At 40.1% G+C, this 25,894-nt stretch overlaps 2 protein-coding genes across 2 annotated transcripts in view; one reads left to right on the forward strand and one right to left on the reverse strand.

Moving 5' to 3' along the window:
* Positions 1 to 9,629, reverse strand: part of LOC146665863 (5-hydroxytryptamine receptor 4) — a 62,840-nt gene extending 53,211 nt beyond the window's left edge. The window contains exon 1 of the mRNA XM_085413648.1: positions 9,521 to 9,629. The gene's annotated coding sequence lies outside the window, so the exon portion shown is untranslated. The remainder of the gene's footprint in view (positions 1 to 9,520) is intronic.
* Positions 9,630 to 10,831: 1,202 nt separating this feature from the next.
* The window catches only part of LOC146665864 (uncharacterized), a 32,439-nt gene continuing 17,376 nt past the window's right edge, over positions 10,832 to 25,894 (forward strand). Inside the window, exons 1-9 of the mRNA XM_085413649.1 lie at positions 10,832 to 11,186; positions 11,878 to 11,955; positions 12,095 to 12,179; positions 17,894 to 17,929; positions 19,535 to 19,674; positions 20,016 to 20,139; positions 20,486 to 20,630; positions 21,588 to 21,698; positions 24,192 to 24,319. Of these exons, the coding sequence (XP_085269775.1) occupies positions 10,997 to 11,186; positions 11,878 to 11,955; positions 12,095 to 12,179; positions 17,894 to 17,929; positions 19,535 to 19,674; positions 20,016 to 20,139; positions 20,486 to 20,630; positions 21,588 to 21,698; positions 24,192 to 24,319 (1,037 nt within the window). The 5' untranslated portion in view covers positions 10,832 to 10,996. The remainder of the gene's footprint in view (positions 11,187 to 11,877; positions 11,956 to 12,094; positions 12,180 to 17,893; positions 17,930 to 19,534; positions 19,675 to 20,015; positions 20,140 to 20,485; positions 20,631 to 21,587; positions 21,699 to 24,191; positions 24,320 to 25,894) is intronic.

Below are 25,894 nucleotides of genomic sequence, written 5' to 3' on the forward strand. Positions count from 1 at the left end.
CAGCTTCAGTGACTACAAGCGGATCTTCATAAATCCTGTCATCTAACGCTATAGTCACGCTATGCAAAACAGTGAATGGGGACCGCAGCAGAACAAAATTATTGCATCGGTGTGCAATGAGTTTGCAGTCCGGTTTCCGTTAAAACGGTTGTTTTAGAGACAGGAATCAGGTCTGTGACCTGTCACAGTCAGATGGTGAAATGGCAACGAAATGGAACCAATCTGAAATCAGTTTGTGATTGAATGTTTGTGAAGGTTCTCAGTCATCCAGGTCATCGTAGTCAAAGGAGCTTGCAAAGAAAAATTCGCATGATAAGGTGGGGCCAGATTTCACAATGAGCTCACCCGAAACCCTGGCTGATTGGGACCCACACCCAGTTTCACACCTTGGCTCAGGCAATTAGAGGAACATCAGGGGGTCCTTTTGTCCCTCTGTGGGGGGAAACTCCCAGTAGGTTTATATCTGGGACTCTCCACCATTTGACCTTAGAACTGAAGAAGCTTCTCGGATGAGAGGTGAAACGTCTTCAAGCAACTTAAAGAAGTCCAGACGCTTTTCTTTGCAAGCTCCTTTGTGATTGAATGTGCTCAAGGTGGCAATCACACGCAATCTGTTTGTGACCACAGAATGATTAACTGTGATAAACAGATGAAAATCGCAAATCTGTTGCCATTTACATACACAGAAAATCACATTAACTACTCAGAATGAACTGGTTCTTATATTGCGTTTTACTATTGTAACTAAGTGAGCACTGAAAGCGATTTATACAACATACACACAAGCACTTTTTCCTACCCGTGCTTTCTATCTAACAACAGCATCTCTGAGTTCAGTATCGTACCCAAGATCAAAGGGATCAAACCACCAACCTGCTCTACCTCCTGAGCTACATACAGCCACTCCAATACTCGACGTCCAAAAAGTTGTTTGACTCTGATTGGTGTGCAAGTACCTTGCAATCAAAAGCTGGTCACCCTAGTTACTTGCAATCAGTCTACAACAGCAAAGAAATCCAAGACAATTGTTTCTCTAGAACTCCAGAACTACTGGCTTTTAATAGACTGTTGAATTGTCAGATTTTCAAGAGCCACAATTTTCCTTTTGTTAGAGAGCTATAAACTAAATGGACCACCTGATTTTTAAACTATAACTTACCATGCTATACAGCACTAGTATACAGTACCCAGTTCTTCAGAAATTCAGAAAGAAACAAAAATCTGTATAATATTTCACTTTTACACAAACAGATTAATTACTTTTGCTGTATTAGTCACCTAAAGCAACTGACACCAGTCAAACAGGAAAAACATCTCAAACTAGGCTCCAGTGTTAGGTAGCAATTTAGAGATGACTGCAGTAAATCAAATCCAACGCATACTCCACTCACAAGCTTCTTTCTCTGTTAACAAAAGCTCTAAAGATGTAGCACTGATGTCAGAACAGGACAGTTGGTCTGGTATTTTTATAACCAGCTGACATCTACAAACAATTCGCTTTTTGCTTTTTTTTTTTTAATTTAACATCGCACTTAGCAGCCAAAAATAAGAGGATCGCTAAATTGTTAGAATATCAACTACAGCTGAAAACAGATGAACTCCACTGATAACTATAATTACATGTTTCACAAAAACTAAGCTCTCAGTCAACTTCCAGTTCTCAATTGATTTACATTCATTTGAGAGTACATAGTTCCTCTCTTTGATTTCAGAGGTATACTATAAAGAAAAAAAACTCTTTGATCATCTGTGGAGCACAGCTACAACACTCAAATTAACATCTATATGCGATTCTGATATTCTAGTAATATTCTAATATTCAAACCCTGTCCTCACAGCGACCCCCTAAATCACACACTAGTGTGCTACATGCATGACTGGAACAAGCTGCAAGTCTAAGCACATGGAGTGTGTATTGTGGATAAAGCTATGTGGGTAATGGGTTGTGAGCGAGTAATCGAGCGTGCTCGTCACAATCAGCATGCAAGCTCAGAAATGAAAAGGGGAAGAATGGACAATGAGTAAATAATACAGTACAATGTGCAGCATATAAGCATGCATGCACAGAGGCTGTGTGGAAAAGGCAGGCAGGCTATGGAAATCAAAGATCAACTAAGTGCTATCACCTACTTTGGACCTTAGTTCTTCTCAGAGCGCTAGTGTCGACTTCACACTTACAAGACACTCAAGGAAACTATTATGCAATAAAATGAATAACAATACCAAGAAAAAAATTAGACCAAATTAAAATTAGAAGTGATAAAGGAAACAACTATTTAAAAGTCATGCTGAATGACATTAATTCAAGGATGTTTAATGTTTCACTTTGCTTTGCATGGCCTCCTTTTTAACAAAGGTCCATTTATTGAAGCTGAACTCCTATCTGATGGTCCATTTGAAGTTCTTCTTTCACGAAATTTTACTGCGATAATATTTAACTAAAAAACCGATACCATCAACTGTATATATCACCAAGAATAGAAGCATGTGACAAGCTGTTTCCGAGTAACTTTGCATCTCTCTACAGAATAAAAAGTCTCATTCAATTTTTCTTGGAAACACACACACAGACACACACACTTTTGCCCTGTCTCCCTGATGTGCAATAGTACCAAGTGCAATTTTCCCAATATAACAAAGTATTTTATTCTATTTGTATCTATTGTATATAATATTTTATTCTATTTTGTATAGTATGTTATTCTATCTTATCTTATCGTATCTTATTCTATTCTATTGTTTTTTTCTTTTTTTCTTAATTTTCACTGCTCTTAACTTTGTGCCGTGACCAAAAAATTTAGCACGGGTGGGACTAATAAAGGTTTATCTTATCTCTTATCTTAAAATAAAAAAATACATTTTTCCAGTAATGAAACTCTACCCTTTTTTGTAGTCACAGGATTCTTTTACTGGGCATTTTAATCACAAATTTGACATTTAATTCCTGTTGCACCAAACACGAGGCTCACGCTCAGGTTTCACTTCTGCACAGCAGATTATTATCTGCTTTAGAAGCTCCCTCACCTAGATTAGTATCTGATAACAGTCAAATTTGGAAATGATGACCATGTTCGGTTGTCACTAGAGCATGACAAGCGAACATCAGTGACCAGGGATGTAGCTCAGTCGTTTACTTAGTGCAGGGTACTTTCAGGCAATCTTCAGAACACTAATCAGCTGTCAGCAGTGTCATTCACACGCATGTCTAATAAGTCACCATTATTTATTGATTTATCACCATATATAACATGTTAAGTAATACGGAGAGACCAGTATTACTATGCTACTTACTATGCTGATGTTAGTTCAAGCGTAGCCAGTGGAAGCTGTTTTTCAAAACAGACAACAATAAGCAAAATCAAATGACTTATGTTTACTGGCTGTAAAAATGTAAAAGCATTTCCAGTTTTTATTAGCAGGACACCAAAACAAAGAACTTACAGTATATCTGTGTTGACAGTAGTCTGTTTACTATAGCACATATTACGATAAGCTATCTTTGTCAATAAACTGAGATGCAAAAGACGGATATGGGTGAGGTAACACTGATAATGAATGAGTCCTGGTCCATGCTGGGAATCAGGCTAATGAGTTGGCATTTGTACAGATGGCCTAAATTTAGCCTGAAGGCGGTGGCTTTTTCCTACATGTCTGTAGAGAGTGGCTAATAAGGACAGTAGAGCAGGTGATGGGAGAGCCAGGAAACTAACTATTTCTGGGACCTTAAAATATTAAAATCTTGTTTGACTGCTGGAAGGTCACTCTAGTTCACTCACTGTCTCTAAACACTATCCTGTTTCATCTGCCCGATTCACCTTAAGACACCCATACCTGTAATCTGGTCAAAGCTTTCAGTCTGCTGGCTGCTGTCCAGCACTGGATTTGCACCTCCCTTAGGAGTGTGAGTTTTCTTCTAATCCGGTTGTTCAGTCTGACGTCACTAGCCGTGTCTGGGTCTAAACTCCGCTGCAGGTCCATATATCAAACGATCACTGTGGCATTACTGAGAGTTGAAAAACTGTCTAAAGTCTTTCATCTTTAATAAAATGATCAGCGTTCTGCTCTCCCAGGTGTAACAATTGAGTTTAACATCCAGGCATCCATGAAAACGGAATTTATGACATTTAACGGAGTTAGAAGTTAGCAGGGAGTTAGCTCGCTAGCTTCTATCTAAATACAATATAGCATGTCCTGACTGCGGGGTTTTGGAAACAAATTAAAACCTACAGCTCTGTTATTACTTCCAGCATAAATGAAGACAGAAAACTAAACAGCAGTAACGTTTGTAGGGTTACTGAAGTTGGGCTAGCTGGTATATAATGATGTGCTGCGTGACCGCTAGCGACACAGCTACGTTAGCATAATATAAACAAGCTAACTTTTTTTTCCACTCGATAAAAGTTACCGTGAGTGTTCTCGGTGGTCAGGAACAAATGTAATCGCATGGCAGGATGCTGTAAAAGGACCAAACTTCAGCCAGGAGAACAACTGAGATAATCCATCCACAATACGAGGTTAGTCATTCATATACTGCTGCATGGGCTGGGCTGTAGTTACATCCTAAGGTTTTAAAAACTGAGCTTAAATAAATGATTAGCGGTAATAAAAGCCGAGGGAGGTCAACAGTGATCACTGACTGTTTTAGGAGCTTTTTGAGATCAAATAGAAGAAAATACATAACATTAAACATGTTAACAACACAAAAGCCATATTAAACGCAGACTACTTTAGACCCGGAAGTAGGATTCGTCGCGTCATCACTGAACAACCGGATATAAAAAAAATTAGAATTTTTTTTTACCATGATTTATAATTTTGGTAACATATGTTGTCTAATAATAGTAAATTAAAATTAATGCTTTGATTTCTAAAATTTACTTTATGTTCCTATACCAGATGCTACCAAAGGATACAGGATTGGGGGTATTTAGTCTTAAAAACAGACAATGACGCTCTAGTGGTCCTTATTTTTGAAGCCACGTCAAGTTCATTTATTACGAGAGAGTGGAATTAAACAATGGCTGATGCATCCTGTGTGCAAACAATGTACACCCAGATGAAAAAGAAAGTTCCTCACAGGACTTTATGTAGTCCTGTGAGAAAGTACATATACAATAACTGCTTCCATAAGAATTAAGAGGGTGGAAAGCAGCATGGTACTGATCATCAAATCCACTTGATTAACTGATTATCGGCAAATGTGAGCACCTCTATCAAAACAAAAACTTTGGGAGGTTGCTAGTCTGGAGCATTCAGGTGTGTGTTAAAACAATGCGCAGTCTTCCCAGAAGTGGATGTCCGGCAAATTTACCCCAAGTTCAGACTGTGCAACGCTCACAGAAACGAGATCAATTCAAGAGCTACATCTCAAAATCTACAATCAGTTAGCATGTCAGCAGTACAACAGTAAACGGTAACATTAGAAAAAGACTAAACGCAGCTGGGACTAAATGCAGCTCCAGCCTCCACATAAATTGGATAAGGCAAGACCAAAGTGTAGATGTCTTGCCACAGTGGATGTCACCGCATCATATCTGATGAAAAACAAGCACACTATCCATCCATCCATCCATCCATCTTCATCCGCTTTATCCGAGGCCGGGTCGCGGGGGCAGCAGCCTAAGCAAAGAGGCCCAGACCTCCCTCTCCCCAGCCACCTCCTCCAGCTTATCCGGGGGAACACCAAGGCGTTCCCAGGCCAGCCGAGAGATATAATCTCTCCAGCGTGTCCTGGATCTGCCCCGGGGCCTCCTCCCGGTGGGACATGCCTGGAACACCTCACCCAGGAGGCGCCCAGGGGGCATCCTTGTCAGATGCCCGAACCACCTCAGCTGGCTCCTTTCGATGTGGAGCAGCAGCGGCTCTACTCTGAGCCCCTCCCGGATGGCCGAACTTCTCACCCTATCTCTAAGGGAGAGGCCAGCCACCCTTCGGAGGAAGCTCATTTCTGCCGCTTGTATCCGCGATCTCGTTCTTTCGGTCACTACCCACAGCTCGTGGCCATAGGTGAGGGTAGGGACGTAGATCGACCGGTAAATTGAGAGCTTCGCTTTTACACTCAGCTCCCTCTTCACCACTACGGACCGGTGCAGCGTCTGCATTACTGCAGCCGCAGCCCCAATCCGTCTGTCGATCTCCGGCTCCCTTCTCCCATCACTCGCGAACAAGACCCCGAGATACTTGAACTCCTCCACTTGGGGCAGGAACTCATCCCCGACCCGGAGTGGGCACTCCACCCTTTTCCGGCTGAGAAAGATGGCCTCAGATTTGGAGGTGCTGATCCTCATTCCCGCTGCTTCACACTCGGCTGCGAACCGTTCCAGTGCGAGCTGGAGGCCCTCACCCGATGAAGCCAACAGAACCACATCATCTGCAAAAATCAGAGATGAGATTCTGAGGCCACCAAAGCGAAAGCCCTCCGCCACTTGGCTGCGCCTAGAAATCCTGTCCATAAAAATTATGAACAGAACCGGAGACAAAGGGCAGCCCTGGCGGAGCCCATCACCCACCGGGAACGAGTCCGACTTATTGCCGGCAATGCGAACCAAGCTCTTACAATGGTTGTACAGGGATCGAATGGCCCGTAGCAATGGGCCAGACACCCCATACTCCCGCAACACCTCCCACAGGACACCCCGAGGGACTCGGTCGAATGCCTTCTCCAAGTCCACAAAACACATGTAGACTGGTTGGGCAAACTCCCATGCACCCTCAAGTATCCTCGAGAGGATAAAGAGCTGGTCCAGTGTTCCGCGACCAGGACGACAACCGCATTGTTCCTCCTGTATCCGAGGTTCGACTAGCGGACGAACTCTCCTTTCCAGCACCCTGGCATAGACTTTCCCAGGGAGGCTGCATTATCATAAGCACACTACATTATCATAAATACCTTATACCAAACTGTCAACATTTTTTGGGTTTGGAAAAGTTCTCAAAGAAGTTCTTTGATCGACCTTTGGAGCCCTACTTGCACTCACTGAGATGCTAGTTCAAGTACAGTCAGTGGTAGCTCTTTTTCCAACCCCACACAACAATTAACAAAGTCAGTTGACATTTGATTTGGGCTTGTTTAGCAGCCACGGGATCTGAGCATCTTGCAGTCACTGCAGTCGACCATGTCGACATTCTAGAGTCAAATCTAAGGCCATCTCTCCGAGAGCTAAAGGTTGGCTGAAACCAAGTCATGCAACAGGGCAATGATCCCAAGCACAACAGCAACTCTATAGCAGAATGGCTGAAAAATGGGAGAATCATGGTGTTGCAATGGCCCCCACAATATAAGAGACTGAAGTCACACAGAAAACTATTAAGAAACTATACTCAGGGTGGTTCTACAGTACAATCTACTGGATCTTGGCATTTTACAATAAATAAAGGCATGACAATAAACCACGTCAATGTTTGCCACCTTGATATGAATATCAGTTCCCAGTGTGGACTCAGTGAAGATGTATCTGACACCCCTACTTTCAGGAAGTGTGGAGCATTATGACTCTTTATACTGACCCACATTATCAAACACATCCCCTCACTCAAATCGGGAAATACCTCAAGTGAGTTCATCAAACAAAACCCCGCTTGGCAAATCCAGTGCAACATTATGCCCTCATAAAAAGTCACAAAGTGATTTACTAAACTGCATCCAACATACTCCGCTGACAAAGACTTTCCCACAATAAAAGGCACATAAACATGATTAAACACCCTCACAAAACTTTTATAGTAGCAGTAGCTGTTGGTTAGGTTTTACGTAGTTAATCAAAATAATTTTTTCACCAAGCAAGAAATTTGATTACACTCAGTGTCAGCATTTTTAAAACTCTTCCTTTCAACATTTCTACACAAACTGCCCACTAGGTTATGTTATGGTTATGACTATTGTTGATCACACATCTGTGAAAGTAGGTAGGCTCTGGTCTTTATGAAAGTTAGACCTGCCTCCACCACCCAGACCTTCCTACCACCTCACACCACATCAGATCTATTTTCTGTAGATACTGGGCTGAATGTTCGTCATTTACATAAGCACATAATCTGCTTTTGTTTTAAATTACTGCCTGGGAGGCTTTTAGAAAGTCAGCTTTTCATGTCTTTAAAAAAAATCCTGTTCTTAATACTCTCGTTAACAAAGGCACACAGACACACACTTTGTGTAACCAGCGCAGTGTATCAGAACACTCATTTTACTGTAGAGCACTATTACATTGTTTACAGTCAATTAAAAGCTTAATCAAGTGAAGAACAGCCTCCAGCAGCTGCTTGGCATGCTAAAGTGCATTCAGTAGATGGTGTGTGTATTTGAGTCCAGCCTCAAGTAGATCTATATGTGTGCATGGCTCATGTTGTTATATAGCAGCAAAGGAGAAATTAGTGCATCACCTCTGTGATGAAATGTCACTGATTAGCACCCTGTTCCTTAGTAACTGAACAACATTTGACCTTTTCATGTGTCCCGACACAGGCACTGACGCTTCAATGTCCCCTCATTAAGCACATCGAGTGCATGTTTACTCATCCATACACTAAAGCTGACGCACCTCTAAGTCAAATAATAGATGTTAGGTCATAAAACATGCGATCGGCGGTGACCAAGAAGAAGAAGTTCCCCTGCATGAACTTACAGCAAAATGAAGAAGAAGAAGAAGAAGGGTGGCATACTAAATGTTAGAAGCTAATTCACAAGAAAATAGTACACAGCAAGTTGAGAAAACAAATAGATTCTTAGAGCATGTGCATGGGTAAAGAATCAAGATGGGAAAAAATAGCTGTGGCCTCATCTTTTTTTTTGCTCACAAGCAGGTGATAAGCTGCAAAAAAATTATAATTCATGACACTGCATGGTGATCAGGCATGAATCAAGGAGTGACAGACAGGCTACTGAAATCATAAATGCATCTTCTTTCATGATGGAGACAGGACTGGTTACTTTGTCACTCACATAGTCTATTCCCACAATGTGCCAATCACTCAGCTTGACAGTACGGATAAGAAAATACAAGTTGATGAGGTAAGTCTCTCCTTTGGGTGCATGAGTGGAAAAATACGAGGGAAAAAAAGCAGCTGAAGGTATGTAATACATGTAAAAAAAAAAACTAAACAAAAAACTAAAACAAACAGCTGTGGAGGCACAAGTTGTTCATTCTTTTTGGCTAACAAATGTGTTGGAAAATTATAATTGATGATAAGCAGTGGTATTCACACAAGAGTCAAGCACTTATAGAGAGGCTTAGATTCAAATTAAAATCAATTTTAAGGCTGGAGACAGGATTAGGCTACTTGGCTGGTCAAGCAATCCTGCAAGATGTCAGTCAGTGTGATAACGATGATAAGAAACTCAAAAAAAAGAACATCAAAATAAGAAAAAAAAAGTTTACATTTGCGTTGTTCTCTTTGTTATTATTATTGATTTCGTCGTGTTTGCTTGCTCTCGATAGTAGGTGTGTGTGAAGTTGCAGTGAGCACACGGTATCCCTGTTTCTCTTTGCCAAACTTTTAAAAAATGTTCATGTAAGGCTCTTACCTGTGTCGGGCTCCACGCCTCCCTTGCGCACAGTCAAATATTCCCCCCTGCGCGTGTATTCCCCTTATATTCCTACTGACATGACAGAAGTGTGAAAGCTGCCGCGAGCCCGGCGAGTCTGATACGCACGGGCTGCAGAGGAGTGACCGTCCCACCAAGAGAGAGAGAGAGAGAGAGAGAGAGAGGCGGGGTGATCGTTGCCGCCATCGCGTGGCAAAGGGGGGAACTGCATGCTATAGTACAGCTGCGGGTGACCAACTGGCCCACTTTATGTGAGAGTGGACATCATATTTTACCTCTCTATCCCACATAATTAGAAGATACTTCACATTTGCAGTGGTCAAAAGCCTTCACTGTAGGACATGAATGCTTCTAAAGTCAGGCTTTTTACGCAGCTGATGTGACGAAAGAAGGTTAACCTGTTTTCACACCCGACGGGAAGGGGCGTTTCTAAGATTTTTCCTTTTTGACCGGGTGGCACGGGGCGGGGAGGGGGGCAAGAACGAGAATATTTAATCAAAACAAAATCAGACGTGGGAAAAAAAACAGTAGTGCAGCAAATATACGAAACATACTTGGATATATGTTTTTCAAAGTGGATGACAAAATGCAGTAAAGTTTACAGTCTTGTGCAGCTCAGTGCTGAGGTGTTTGATGAAAATATTTAATCAAACACCTCAGCACTGACTTTTACCTAAAGTTTTTCAGATTCAAATGAAAAAAGTGATTCTGTGTTGTGTCTGGGTTAGGGTTATATATCACATTTTTGTCAGTTGATTTTTGGTGCATCATTGCATCCTGGTACCTTACATTTCCCTTTACCCTCTCTCACACACACAAACTTGCACACATGTCATCATTTACATACACACTATTGCTTAACGACACACACACAACCATTAACTGATCCCTGGTCTCCTTACTGAGGATATTGCTCACCGTTTCTCTCATCAAGTTCACTGAATGAACTTGAATGACCCTAACTGTCCCATTACATTTTTTCATCCCATAAAAAGTTCTTGTGCCCATGTTAGTCAGTGGTTTGCCTGCTTATATATCCCACTACTCCACACTCTCAAAATGTGAACACAGAGGTTCTCCCTGTGACCCTCCCTCTTCACTACACCTGATCCAAATTTAATGTTGACCAGTTAGCTGAACTTGGTGACTGCCCCTGATGTAAAACGAGTTTGACATCCCTGGACTAATCCGTCTTTACAACGTCAATCTAAATTACGGGCAACACCTCAACGCATCACTCTCTGGTGCAGGTGGGCACTTTACGGTACCTCAGAGAAAACAGAAACAACATTAAGCTGGCAAGAGTTCGCAAGGTCGCTCGTGTGGATAGTCACAGATAAATAAGGAATTAGTTCGGACCTGGACCTGGTTTTAAAAAGTTGAGAGTTCCTGGTGTTCTGACAGTGCCATTTACAAGCCAAACAGAAGATAAACGTCGTTGCACTCAGATTCTGAATGACTAAACTACCAGGAAATGCAGGTGTATCGCTGCTCGGGGACAAGTCCCTGGAGTTCTACCGGGACCCGGTGAGCTTCTGCCAGCAGAGGATCGAAAAACACCGGAGCAGAATGTTTCTCTGCCGCCTAATGAACAGACCGACAGCCTTTATCTGCTCCGTGCAAGGGATGAGAGAGCTGCTGTGTGGTATAGTGAACACTTTCTCTTTTACGACACATAGTTAAACTTTGCTTCCACAGTCAAAGGGATATATGGAAAAAATTTCCTCGAGTAGTCCATGGGAGAGACTCGGGATAGTATTGGGGGAAAATATTATTATTATAGAAGTTTAATTGTTTTTACTTTTACAAATGATTTAAATACTTGCACTTTAATAAATTACTCATATTATATTGCACACTTAAAATGAGGATAGGGCCTATTCAGTGACCAAAATATACCGAGAGAGAGAGAGAAAATAGATTTTTTTAAAGCGTTAATGTTAACACACTGTATTTATTTGTGATTTAGATTTTTTTTAATACATGACTTACTGGACATTAAAGTTTTATAATTTAAATTTTAAAGCACATGCTAGCGGTAGGAATTTGTGTAAACAAATTTAGTCCCCTAAATACAAATATCTCCAACCTTAATTTAGTCGTTTCTGCCTCTCACATTTAAACAGTTTAAATATCCCATGGCATGATTTATTCAACTTATGCATCGTGATGTGATGATATTTTTGTTATGCTGTAAAATAGGAATGAGATCACAGAAGCACTCATGAGAAAAAGCAGAGATTTTCCATGCATGTTGTGTTTAGTACAAATGAAGCAAAGTGTGACGTGGACGTTTGATTGAAGAGTATGCAGAGATGTTATGTGATGTGTTTCAGAGAAGTCCAGTTTGTTTCTTAAGGATCCAACTGACTTGATGACAAACATGTATGGTGACACCATTGTTACTACTAATGGTAAACACTCACACACATACAAGATGGCCCACACTTAAAGTATATTCAATTTGAGTATCAATTTTCCCTTCCCTACTCCACATGCTTTAAATACAAGCAAAAAACTTTGCAAACAGTGACTTGCATTGGTATATTTTAGGTGAGGAGGCATGCCTTCTCCGCCTGTCACTTACCAGCCTCTTTACAGGAAGCTGTTTGGGCTCGTGGAGTGATTATATCGCAAGGTAATCATAATATTGTTACAACAGTAATTCATGTATTTGATAGCTGGGGGATGCCTCTGACTGAAGTTTGGGTTGTGGCGGCAGAAATAATTGCATAGATATATGTGACGCAACTGCAAACCTTTCACTGCTGCAGCAGTTGAAATGTGTCCATCCATGTCAAAGGTTTCTCTTGCAAGAGCTGAGTCCCTGTTTGTTTGAGAAACAACAGTTCTTTCCAAAAAAAAGAGTTGTACTTTTACTTAAGACTAAAATATGTCTGTGCTTGTCTGTTTGTGTCTGTGTAGTGTATGTGAGCGCTGTCTGAAGGACCTCTCTGTCAGGTGTTAAGGTTCAAAAATTGAGGAAGGAGAGTACAAACCACCCTTGGTCCAGAAGCTCTTGGTCAAACAATGATTTTTAATGAATACACACGTGTGGGAAGAATAATCTGTACACAGACAGGAATTAATCTTCGACTTCCTCAAAGCATGAACAGATATTTTATAGCATCAGGGTTTGATTTACTGACGCCCCTTCATGCGTCACAGATACATTTTATACATAGATCAGATCAACACCACAATGACTTTTAACCCAGAAGATCATCTTCTATTTTCATGGCTGGTACTTTCCGTTCTTGTCTTAAAGTGAATTGTTCCTCTTTCTTACCGAGACATGACTAATCTCTCCTCTAAATAAATCTAACTCGTGTGTGTGTTTGTTGACCTCACATGCTCTTTGTGTCACCTCTTCACCTACTAACTGTCTGTGTCTCGTCCTCAAATGCTCTTTCTCAATTCACCTGTTGCACTTCTGACCTTTCACCAGACCAGAGGCTCACTGAGACTATATGTATGTCTTCTACTAAATAAATGTTTTAACCAAGAACTTCTACTAAAACCTTAATATGAAATGACCTGATATATAAGTGTTTTGTAAGCATGTACTGCAATTCCTTCTATGTTCTAGTTTTCCCTCAGCATGTATCACCTGAACAGTCACGTCAGTGAAGCTTAAGACCTTTAAAGAACCTGAACATCAACTCAAATAAGCACAGATATGCATTGTGTACACAATAGTTATAACTGCATCTGAAATACAAAATTAACATCATCATAAACATCTTAAGGCCATCTTAAAGCTATCTGTTACATTGTTAAAGCCTCGTCTTAGCCTGCTGCTCAAAATAACTTCCTGCTTCTGCAAACTCTCTGCAAGCCTGTTTCCTGTCAGCCTGTGACTTTTAGCCTTTCTGAAAGACACACACTGTTCAACCCCTGAATGCAATATAAACTCCAGATTATATTATTAATGCAATGGTAATAATGATGATTATTTAACAATAGCAGTAAAATAATTTCCCTGCTCCACACTCCCTCTCTCGACCTCTGGAACACCAGAGGTCGCAATACATTGTGTCCTCGCTCAGACCCTCTCTAGCCGTCCTCTGGCTCAACCAGCTCCCATTCGAGAACACTCCATGTGTAAGCTTAGGTTTTCTCGGTCCCTCTCTGGTGGTTCAGCAGGCCTCGAGATCTCCAGGATCCTCGCCCCTCCTGTGGTCGCCGAGATCGATCTTCTGCAAAGGAAACAAAACACCTTTTCCTGCATCTCCCTAACTTATCCTTTTTGGGACTCTGTAATCAAAAGCCTGATCCTAATTATGCTCTTAACTTATTGACTTGTATTTATATATATTCTTCAACGTTCCTCATCACTTTAAAATTCTTTAAGCGCTGGTTTCACGTCCGGTTGCTCGCTCTATTTTTCCCTATATGATCATCAACATCCTGTGCACAAACTGTCGCTGCTGCAAGTGCCTCTACTCTAATCTTAAGTCACCTTTTTAACAAGAAAATCATCGTAAACGCCTATTCTACTAAAAGATCCAAAAGAAAACAACCACTTTAATCAATTAAGTTTAAGCATATAAGCAATTACTCCTGCATACATTTCATCATAGCTAAATGCTGCCTTGAAACAACTCCTGTGTGTTAACACTAACTTCATTTTAACCTCACATTTCCTATGTTATAACCCGTTTTTGGTATAGCCTCTTGCTCCTTTTAATTTAACAATACCTTCTAATTCTAGTTTATCAGACTTAACCAAAATATATGCTTTCCTTCCTCTTTGGTCCTTCTTTAAATTCAGTTAAAAGCTAAATGAATTTGAGGCCTTTTGCCTGGAATCAATACTGTCATGTGTGTTTCTGTGTAATATCTGTCTGTGTAAGCCTACATTATAACCACTACTTCTAGAAATCAAAAGAAATCAAACCTGTTCTCCTCCTTCAACCCTCACTAATTTTCCCCAAAGGATATCTTTTTGTCAACGTGTCCCACAATTTCCCTCTAAGATTTGTACACAGCTTTAAAACACTGGCATTGTATCTTCTAAACAGGATTCAGTTCTTTAATCCTTTAACCTTAACATAAAAATAACAGTTTCAGTTTTACCATATCCAAATGATCAAAAACCCCAAAAGTCCTAAAATGATCCTAAATTATTAAACAATTAAATTAATACACCCTAAACCCCCCTTTATTTTGACACATGAAATGTGTCAAACTACTATACAAAACTAAAAATGCTCAGTTTTCCCCACTCATGTTCCAATCTATATCATAAAAATAAACTTAACACAGAACAATTATCAGTCATGTGTTTCTACAATTAATGGTAACTGAGTTATATCAGAAAATGCCTCCCCCGTAACATTTGGCCTTCTCCCAACAATATACCATAATCCCATAATCTAACCCCAGTCAACAAAACAGAAATTTTCTCTGGTAAAAGCAAATTGTTTGTCCACATGTATTCATCCACACCTTCATCCAGTCACACATTCACATGCAGTCACACCATATATTTGCTAATAGTGGAGCAAGTGATCAGATTCTCCACCCTCAGCAAAATGAGCTCAGTCATTTTTTATTTTCCATAGGAAAATATTTCTTTATGCTTTTGGACTGGATTGACTCGCATAAAATCCTTTTTACAGGGACTATGAATAGTCCCTACAGGTAGCTTTCTCCTCAGCCAATTGTAATCTGGAAAGCCCCCTTATATTTGCTCTTCCCGAGAATTTTCAGCGCCGTTATTCACTGTTGCAGGCCTCCTTAAAACAGAAATGAAAAAATAGAGCTGATTGTTAGCTCATAAAAACAAAATCAAAATCACCTGACAGGTTTTCTTTAAGTGCACTGTTACAAAATAATGGGCCCAATTTTAGACATGTCCATGTTTCCTAAAACTCCCTCTATTAAAAACAAAAACAACAACCCAAACCTAACTGACAAAATCAACCCATCACCACAACAACCTCAACAACCTTAAACACACAAGTCTTGCCACCACATAATTTCACCTCCTCAATACACCGAAAGTCTCATTAAAACCACACAATTTGCACACAAAAATCACCCCCTTATGCTCTGTAACATACTTACATTCAGCATAAGACCCCCTCACAACAACATATCACTAAACTATAAATTTCCTACCCAAATCTGCACTTCTCTTGTCTGCCATGCTTCCTCTTCTGAAAGTCACTTCCTCAGTCACACACATACAGGAAACTCCTTCGTCACCACTCACTCCAACCAATTTGCATACTGAGTCATATCTCAAGAAGTTGCTGTAACAAGAGAAACATATGTTTAAACATTATCTCCTTATTAAATTATTTTATTTCTTTCTACAGTGATCACTAGTGTTGATCACTCAGTACGAGAGCACTCCTAAGTCACTCTTTTAAAACTACTTTAAACACTTTTTTGTTTTCATAACCCACTCCCTTTGTCATATAACTTCTTTGAGTTATTCCTCAGCTTCAAACTCAAGTGTATTTCATTAACCATTCACACCATTCTACCACTCATACAAGTAGCAAACTGATCTTCATTGCGTATCTTTGTGTTCTAAGCCAGGTTTAATCAGTATCTATACAAATAATCATCATGAGCTTGTCTTGTCTTTATAAGGTTAATGCATTTTCTGTTTGTGTGTGTGAATTTGCATATGTTGCTTTTGCAGTGTGTCAGACTCCTTCATAATTTTGCCTTTAAACAGTCAATTTTCTCCTTCCCAAATTTACTAACCCAAATTCTGAATTCCTACCTTAAATAGCAGCATTCCTTGTCCTCAGCCAGAAGGTAGGGCTCCACTTGCCACGTACCCCCTCCGCCTTAGCCCAGCGGCTTTACCCTTAAGGTCCCGTCTTCTTCACTTCATCTCACCAGTGAGTCTGAGCTCACAGGGACTGAGTGAGGCCGAGTAATCGTGACTGTGCCTGCCTTAGGTTGTCCCAGGGTTTCGAGGCGGGATCTTACCCGTCATGGGCTATCCAGCCTTCCATACTCGCCTGATACGGGGCCCAAGTGGGCAGGGGAGGGAACACACTGGCTCTGGAAATTAAAGGAGTGTAAGCTGCTTCCTTCATTGCATCTTATATTAAACTATCTCACTTCTGATTCCTTCCTAGAATAATTTCACATATGGCACTTTGTGTATGTGTGTTTTCTATTCATTAATGTAATTGTCAGTTATTTTCTCTCTTCATTTTACCTTCTTTATCTGTTTGTAACGTTCTACTAAACCTTGATGTAAAAACAATACTCCCTTCTTTCACGCACACACTCTGCATTTTGCCTACGCACACACTTCTCTCTCAGACTTCCTCTGTTCACACACCACCTTGCACTCACTCTACTATCAACTTTCATAGTGTTATTATTATTTAGTATTTTGTACACCTCACACAGAATCATTCAAATCGAGTACTCACAGCATTCACATCACAACCTTCAACTTTCACTTTCAATCCTGCAAGACGCAGAGATGGACATCTCCTTCACCTAACATAAAACTAAATTACCATATCAACATACAATTACTGAAATTCAAACTCAAATACACCGTCTGTTATAATAAAGTCAAAGAGTAAACAGGTGTACCAAGTGTATGTACTTATGTGTTTTTAAACTGAAAGAAAAAGAAACTCAAACTCTTATAACATCACTCATGCCTCTCTCAAATTAAAAACACTTTCAAACTTTAAAACATCCTACTTTACATCACCAAAGAAATACCTCTCACACCTTTATTCATCATTCAAAACCTTCTAGTCACCGCATTCACACACTTAAACTGTGACTAGAGTTGAGGAATATAACTCAAAACACACTTTCCTAAGAGTATTTTAGACATGCTTGTCATAATCAGAAAGAGCAAGTCAAAAACAAACAAACGAAAAATTGAAACCTCCATTAATCCTCACCGCACACACAAGAAATTGAAAAAATAAACCACACCAGCAACTAATGCTGGAGAAAAGTTACTACTGAAAGTAATGTGTTAGTCTTAAGTATATACAGTGCACTCAATATATTTATATATCTACATCCAAACTCAGTCAATTACTATACATCCACTACGGCAACTCAAAACTTTATTTATAGTCCTCTAATAAACATAAATGGCATCTTAAACACACTCAACAATGTTTGCAGCAGTATTTGGCGGCAGAAATAATTGCATAGATATATGTGACGCAACTGCAAACCTTTCACTGCTGCAGCAGTTGAAATGTGTCCATCCATGTCAAAGGTTTCTCTTGCAAGAGCTGAGTCCCTGTTTGTTTGAGAAACAACAGTTCTTTCCAAAAAAAAGAGTTGTACTTTTACTTAAGACTAAAATATGTCTGTGCTTGTCTGTTTGTGTCTGTGTAGTGTATGTGAGCGCTGTCTGAAGGACCTCTCTGTCAGGTAACACTTACACCAGTTATATTCACACATATTTACCTTTTTCACGGATATATTTATATGTATTAATGTAGCTCAAAGAATACAATGAGATTTACAACAAGTATTGTTTCACAGTCCGAATAAGTAAAAAGTGATACTCTTTGATAAGCAAGAGTAAAGTTAGGTCCATAAGTATTTTTACTGTGTATGTAGTCCTTTATTTCAGAGGCTCAAAATTAATCAGACAAATTACTAACAAGCAGTTTCATGAGCTGTGTGATCAAAAGGATCACACAGCTCAGCTGCACTAAGAGATCTTAAAAAAGAACTCAGGTGTAGCATCACAGATTCTTACCTTGTTTAAGAAAAAAAATCACTTAAGAAATAAGAAATCTGTAGAAGATAGGTGTATCAGTCTAATGTGTGCAATCGGTGGATGCCATCATGAATATAAATACAGAGGGTTCACCATAAAGTGCAAACCACTGGTTACACTCAGGAACAAGAAGATCAAAGTAGAGTTTGCCAGAAAACTAAAAGAGCCTGTACAGTTCTAGGGAAAAAAGTCTTTGGACAGATGAAATCCAGATTAACTTGAAGGGAAGAGGAAATTATAGAGAAGGAGAGAAACATCTCCTGATCTGAAGGAGACATCACCGTCAACATGGTGGAGATGATGTTGTGGCACGGGCGTGAATGGCTGCCAGTGTAACCAGGTCACGCGTGTTTGTTGATGACATTTATAGAAGGAGCAGGATGAATTATGAAGGGCACAGAGCAATGATGCAGAACTGATCAGACAGCGCTTTACAGTACAAATGGATAATTACTCAAAGCCAACTGCAAAAGCAACTCAAGAGTTTATCAAGGCCAAGTCACTGAAAGACAAAGAAAGGAAGAAGAATCCTTGGAATAAAAAATGTGTTAGTGTATCCGATTATTTTAGCCTCTGAAAATGGGAGACTGTGTGTAACAATGTCTGCAATAACTAAACAAGTAACCGCCTTGAACCCCTTGAAGTAAAGCTGAAGGTCTGCACTTCAGTCACATCCTGATTGTTTCACTACAAACACACTGTGCTGATGTACAGATACAGTGTACACCACCCACCGCAGATGTAATTCACACAACCACAATGACAATATTTTGTCCAAACACACCCAACCTAACTTTGAAACCAAAGCTGTGAAGATGAATATCACCATGTGAAAAAAGTACAGAAGCTTTTTAAATGTAGTTGTTAGGACACTAAAATATAAACGTCCAATGTTTATAATATTCATATTTTCATACATACATATACAGCTTTATGGTGTGTTTCTATCAGTATTTCTTGAAGTCACTTGCTTAAATTACAGTCTCTCCCTGAGCCTGGTTCTGCTGGAGGTTTCTTCCTGTTAAATGGGAGTTTTTCCTTCCCACTGACACCAAGGTCCTTGCTCATAAGGGCTCATCTGATCGTTCAGTTCTCTGTTGTATTACTGTAGGGTCCACCTTACAATATAGAGGCACCTTGAGGAAACTGTTATCGTGTTTTGGTGCTGTATAAATAAGTTGAATTGAATAATTTAATTGAATAAACTCATCAATGTGTCTCCGATTGTATACTTGTGTGTGTCTGTGTAGTGGTCAGCCAGAGAGTGTATACACTGCTTTTAAGTCTCTGGGGACAGAGCTGGTGTTGGGCCTTTTTCTGAACGTACGAGCTGAGAAGCAACCTGAACTTTTCCAGGAAATCAGTCAGCTGTGCACCCAGCACTGGCACGGTAGGGCCATACAGATAAATCATACACACACACACACACACAAAAAAACCCTCGTGCTAATTTTTTATTTTAATTTTTTTGCAGCCTTTTGCATTGATGTTCTTTCTGCAACGTATTTTTATTTAAATATAACACTAAGAAGTGATCAATCTTAACACCTCTGGTAATGTTAAAACATGACAATTTTTTCTTTTGTCTTTTTTTGGCAACTTCAAGTTTTGTGCAATAGACTATTGCAACATCTCCAACTTCCTCTTTCATTCTGGGACCGCACACATTCATCTGTGTGTTTCTGACTCTTTTGTTCTGCGCCTTCTGCCCTCCTCCCCCTCACCCTGCAGGCCTGATCTCTGCTCCAGTAAATGTGAAGGTTCCTATGTGGTCGTCGGGTTTCTCCATTGCCCTCGATGCCAGGAACAAACTGATGGACATCATCAAAGATAAACTGGAGAATGACAAAGAGGGGTGAGACTGCACACACCTCAGTTCATCTGCCACTGCTGCTTTCACAAAAACAAGTTTTTCTCAATTAAATAGTTACATTTCTATCCGGATTGTTTGTGCACGTTTTATATCAAGACAGATATGTTTTATATGTTTTGTATTCCACTTTCTGTTCCTCTTGTGTCTGAATAATGCTACGCAAATAAACTTGACTTGACTGAAGTTAAATGATGTATAAATCTCTCCTTTCAAACATAAATCAGACTCTAGTGGAGGCCTTGGGTCTATACTGATGCTCTGATTTGTATAAGTGGCCCTTGATTAAGGATCCTTTCTCTTTCTTTTCTGTCTCTGCGGCCCTCTCCAGTTTTGTTGGCTCTCTCGGTTCTTTGCCGCTGCCTGACTCAAGTTCTGCAGCCCAGCACCTCCTGTTGTTCATTTCAGCGCTGATCCCGAAAGCCCTGGCATCACTGCTCACCTCCTTCACATTGGCACTCGGTGGGAATGGACAGGTACACAAATACAGGAGAAGAGTTTACAATAAAAAGAGGGAACATTAGTGTTACCCAACTTGTTATATCTTTTTGTAAAGGCAGTGATTATTGTTCTTTCACGTTTATTCAACAACTGCAGGAAAAGCAGCCATGAATGCGCAGGAGGAATCCACGGTAGTAAACAGGCCAGTCACAAAAGCTGTAGATAGCATTGACTCAACATTTAGCTACTTTTCCAGGGAGGTGTGTGTCAGGTCAGGGATAGCATTACAGTACGTTACAGTGTAGTGTTTCAGAAGGGTTTCTGGTTACAGTGTTCCTACGGCGTAGATTTAACACTGAAGTATAAAATCCCCGTTAAGCTGATTGTCTTAGTGCCTCATAAAATACTAACAGTGATCAAAACAAGCCAGTGTTAAGGTAGAAATGGAGTCCACCAATCATACTGTCAAGAAGGACTCAAAAATGCTCAACATACTCAAAAATGCAGTTTACACAGGGACAAAAAAACAAACCTGAAGCTACGGTTAGCCAGCTAGCTGCGATGTTTGCTAGCCATTTGTACACATCAACATGCAGTGGTCTAAGGAGCTTGGAAAGAAAATGTTTGGACTTCTTTAAGAGTCCTTGAAGAGGTTTCACCTCTCATCCGAGAAGCTTCTTCAATTCTGAAGAGCTGAAGAAGCTTCGCGGATGAGAGGTGAAACGTCTTCAAGGAAACTTAAAGAAAATAAACGATGGACATCCACCATGCCATTACCTGATTACTTTTTTTTTTTTTTTAAAGACACAAAAAACTAAAGCAATCAAAGCTGTCATCCCACGCCTCTAATTTTGAGCCTTACCAGTATAACTCAAACGTCAGCATCAGCAGGACTTGAGATTCATGTAGGCTCTATATGTAAAATGTTTCAGTTTTCAGTAAAAATCTTTGTGCTCTGACATACAGCTCGTTGTCTCTGTCTCCATGTTCAGGAGAAAGCCCGTCGTCAAGCAGCAGAAGACCCTGATTACCTGTGCCGGGTGCTGCTGGAGGTGCAGAGGCTATGGCCTCCTTTCATTGGTGGACGCAGAATAGCTGATCAGGTAGTTTTTATGTAAATTTCAGTGAATGAGCCAGTGCTCCTCATCTAGCACAATTATACCGTGAGTAATGTCTTAAAAGTGAAAGAGAATGAAGATTTTAATTTCGTATCCATGTCAAACACGTCTGATTTTTCCACCACTCATCTGGTCAGTTAGAAAACTTTTTGCAGAATCTATTTAGTTCTATTCAGAGGTCCAAAGTTTATGAGTGCGGAAGTGAACATCATCATGAGAATATTTAACAACTGAAAAAATACAACCCTGCAGCAGTAATGACTTAAATTGGGAACTTATTGGTTAGTCTGGTGACTTAGCCTTTAGGGTAATGACTAATCTTTGGGACAGATTGTTTACTGTTGCGGATTGTTGCATTTTTAAAAAGCCTAGTCATTGTCAGATGACCAGTAGTTTCAGTGGATTGCATTTTGGCAAATCCTTTTCCTGTTTTTGGTCCACATGAACTCTTCACCTGCATGAAACCAAAGCCTGCTCAGACATCACCGGTCAGCACAATTTGCACTTCAATAAAAACTTGCTGAATTCAAAGGAAATAAATCTAGCAGCATGTGAACAGGTTGCTATTGAAATACCTCCCAGCAAACCTGTGTTTTCAGATATTTTATGGTTTGTATTTGTGTTTATAATTTTAATCCTGAGGTAGAAGTAGTTGTAGTAGTACTTGTAGTAAGCATTAGTTGTTTTGTCTTGCTCTGCCTTCCTCTAGATGGCGACAGCTGACTGTAGATGAAAGACTTTTCTAAGAGCGTTGTCTGTGTATGCTGTCCTGCAGAAGGACTTAGTAAATAAATATTGTATATCTTCAAATGCGGTAATTCAACTTTACAGTCGTTTCGAGACTTCTTCTGTTCTCTCACAGTAGCAGTCAGTGTTAGTGAAAGTCCTCTTGAAACCTTTATTTGTGTGCTTTTACAACTACAGCTGTGAAGGTTCGCCCAGCTGTGAGGTTTACCACAGGTAAACCACTCCACGTGTCAGTTATTATAATATCTTAAAGTTTGTTTAATTGTATTATTATTTTTCCTTTCACCCTGTTTGCTGTGCATGGTCCGTTGGTTCTCATGTGATTATGTAAACTGATATTTTGTAGGCGTGTTTGCTGAGAAAAGTCTAGTAAAATGTAATCTGTACACTGATCAGACATCTGCCTGATAGTCAAAGCCCACGTCGTCTCGACTTACCGCCTACTGACTGCTTTTACCCCAAGGATGAGGAATTCAACAGTGTGTCCGCCTCTTCCCTCCGTGGCAGTCTTTGAACCCTGTGACTTCAGCAAACAGGCTTATGCAACAGTCCAATCAGAGACATTGATCTCTCTCTGTGATCGATTTCCTCCGCTTCCCCTCCGGAAGGAAGCGAGTGTGGGAGGGGACGGTGGTGCCAGTGTTTTCGAGTGAGGGTAAAGTGAACTGGTGATGCTCTGAAGCGGAGTGGAAAGTTTTGTCACTCCTGTGAAACATACCAGTGCACCATTCTTGCCAGCGTCAGTGGTTTATACAGAGATATAAATAAGATAAACACAAATGCACGAGCAAGACTTACAGGACTGGGCGCTAGAATATCTACAGTGACTCGAGCAGCTGTGAGAATATTTGTATACTTAAAGATACTCCAGCTAAAGTTTGAAAAGCAGTACTTTGAAGACAACTGGCTGTTAATAATGACATATTGCCAGTGCCATAGCTGATGCCCTGCCAGAAAATGCAAGAGGCAAGTGCTGTGCCTGCTCTGAAAGGACTGATGAGATGTTTATGTGTGCAGGGAAGTGTGTAGGAGAATGAGTGGTCATTAGTATTCACAATCAGGTGGAAAAAAGTGGATCCTCCCATCAGGTGGAACTAAGATATGCAGTGGTGTTTTACAACCTGTGTGCAAGAGTGAATGAGAGAAAGGGGAGGAGGGAGAAAGAATGAAACCAAGTGCTGAGGCATTTCTCAATGAGAAGAGGGAGAATGAAAGAGATTTTCCACTCCACCAGAGAGAGGCAGAGAGAAAAATGAGTGTGCACAGGAAAGAGAAACAGTGATCATGTTCTCCGGCAGTCCATTAGTGCGGCTGCTAATGGATGTAGTGAAAAAGGTGATTTAAAAGGGCAACAATTGGTCTTTTTGCCCCAAGGTGGCTCTTTTCACCAGGGCTTAATGGAAAACTGGGCCCGGGATATTTTGTTTAAAATTGAGTTTTTATTCAGAATTAAAAGTGGGGCCTATTCACTGTGGTTTAAAAGGGTTTTTAACCCTTTCCCCTTTTTGCCAAATGTTGTCTTTATGGGGGAAAGAGTCAAAAGTTTCTTTCTTACAATTGTGCCATTTTCACTGCAGGTCAGGTGCGTATGTACACATGTAAAATGCAGTGTAAAGTAACACAAGCGTTCAGTAAAAGACCAGGAAAGCATTTCAAAGCCAAGTTTGTTACCCACATGATATTTAATAATATGAAAATAATGTGAATATGTCTCTCTGTATGTTTGTGTAGGACTCCACGCTCATGGGGTTTCATGTTCCTAAAGATTTTGGTGTGATTTATATCAGCCATGCCGTCCATCGCGACCCAGAGGTGTTTCAGGAGCCTGATGCCTTCCTGCCAGAGAGATGGAGCGGAAGGTGAGGATCTTTTCTCTCATTCTTTTATTTTATTTTCTAGTTGTCAAGGAGTGTCATCGTGGTAGTAGAATTTCAAACTCGATGTCGACACCTTGGAAATACTTGATACCATTGTCAATACTATGGGGGAAAATAGAGTCATTACAAAACAGAAATTAGAACAATGCAAACAATAACATCAATGACAACACGATTTTTTTAAGTTGCCTGATATGGTGCAAAAAATTGCACCACTAATGCAAAGTGTAGATATGACAAATGTTTAAAGATTGTAAAATGGTAGTGAAAAAAACCCAACACATAAACACAAAAGGACGAGGGGCAGTGAGGTAGTGCCGCGCTTCTGGTGACTTACCATATTTTTGTTGCTGATGAAACAGAGCAGTTAAAGTAGACTGCTATTGTTTCTGTGTAGTTGCTGATGAACTTTTCTCACATTCAATCTGCTGACTGCCTTTAAGAGAAAAATAACTCTTTTCAAACCCAAATAATTATGTTATACTGTAAAACTTATGCTGTCTTTTAAAACTACAGTCAGGGAAATTAGATAATGTTTTGCTACTTACTCCAACATTAATGTTATCGTTTTTTTATTTAGTTGTAACTGCTAACTAAGTAGTAAATGGTCAATTGCTAATAGTTAAACAGCAAATGTTAATGTACGCGCCAGCCAGGTAAACATTTATGATAACGGTTTAATACTTCAGTGCTGATGAAACAGGAGCGCTACTGACCTCTCAAAATTCCTCATAGAGTGTGAAAGTACAGCAGTGCAGTGTGAAGTTGTGTGTCAACTGGAGGGCACGAGGAGAGCACTAATGGTAACAGTACTGTTGCAAACGAGTATATAATCCAACAGTAATTTTGAGGACCAGTTAGTATCTTTTCCTTTCTTTTTTGACAACACTATTATCGAGTTAACAGCTCTTTACAGATATAGACCAAAGTGTCTCTGGTATCCTAGCACCAATGAAGAGGAGTATTGTACAAGAACATGAAAAAGCACGAGGGTTAAAACGAAGGTTTCTAGTCATTCCCAGCATCACCGAAAGTCGCAAACCATGCAGTATTTAGTCATTAATGTCTTTAGAAAAAGCAATCAATTATGCCTAGAACTTCAGCCTTGAAAAGGTAATGTATCAGTCTTTCAGGGAAAAACATTATTAATCAAGGCTTTCCCACAGACTTAAAATATATGAGCTGTGCCTCAAATGAGGTGTTAATTTCATGGGCTTTTTTTTCAAACATAGGTTTTCTTGATGTTGCTGGATTGACCTGCACATTAAATAAATGTGACTGACACACAGCCAAAGAGTAAAAAATTGTAAACTGACAAAATAGCTTCAAGAACGGACAGGACTTTGTGGACCAATGGAAAAAATGGTAAAATTAAAAAAAATGGTGAATTTTTTTTGTTTTGTTTGTTATTCTGAAAATTTCTTAGATCAAACAAGAAGGAAGCAAACGGGCAGTTCTGTTTATACTCCCTTACTGATACATACTTACAAACACGCCACATTTGCACAGTCAAACACAATCAGCATTAGAAAGAGTAAGTGGGAGGAAGCTTTTAGT

This window comes from Rhamphochromis longiceps, linkage group LG7, assembly GCF_057381845.1.
Source record: "Rhamphochromis longiceps isolate RC_006_pf linkage group LG7, R_longiceps_female_GT1.1, whole genome shotgun sequence".
In the NCBI taxonomy this organism is placed as follows: domain Eukaryota; kingdom Metazoa; phylum Chordata; class Actinopteri; order Cichliformes; family Cichlidae; genus Rhamphochromis; species Rhamphochromis longiceps.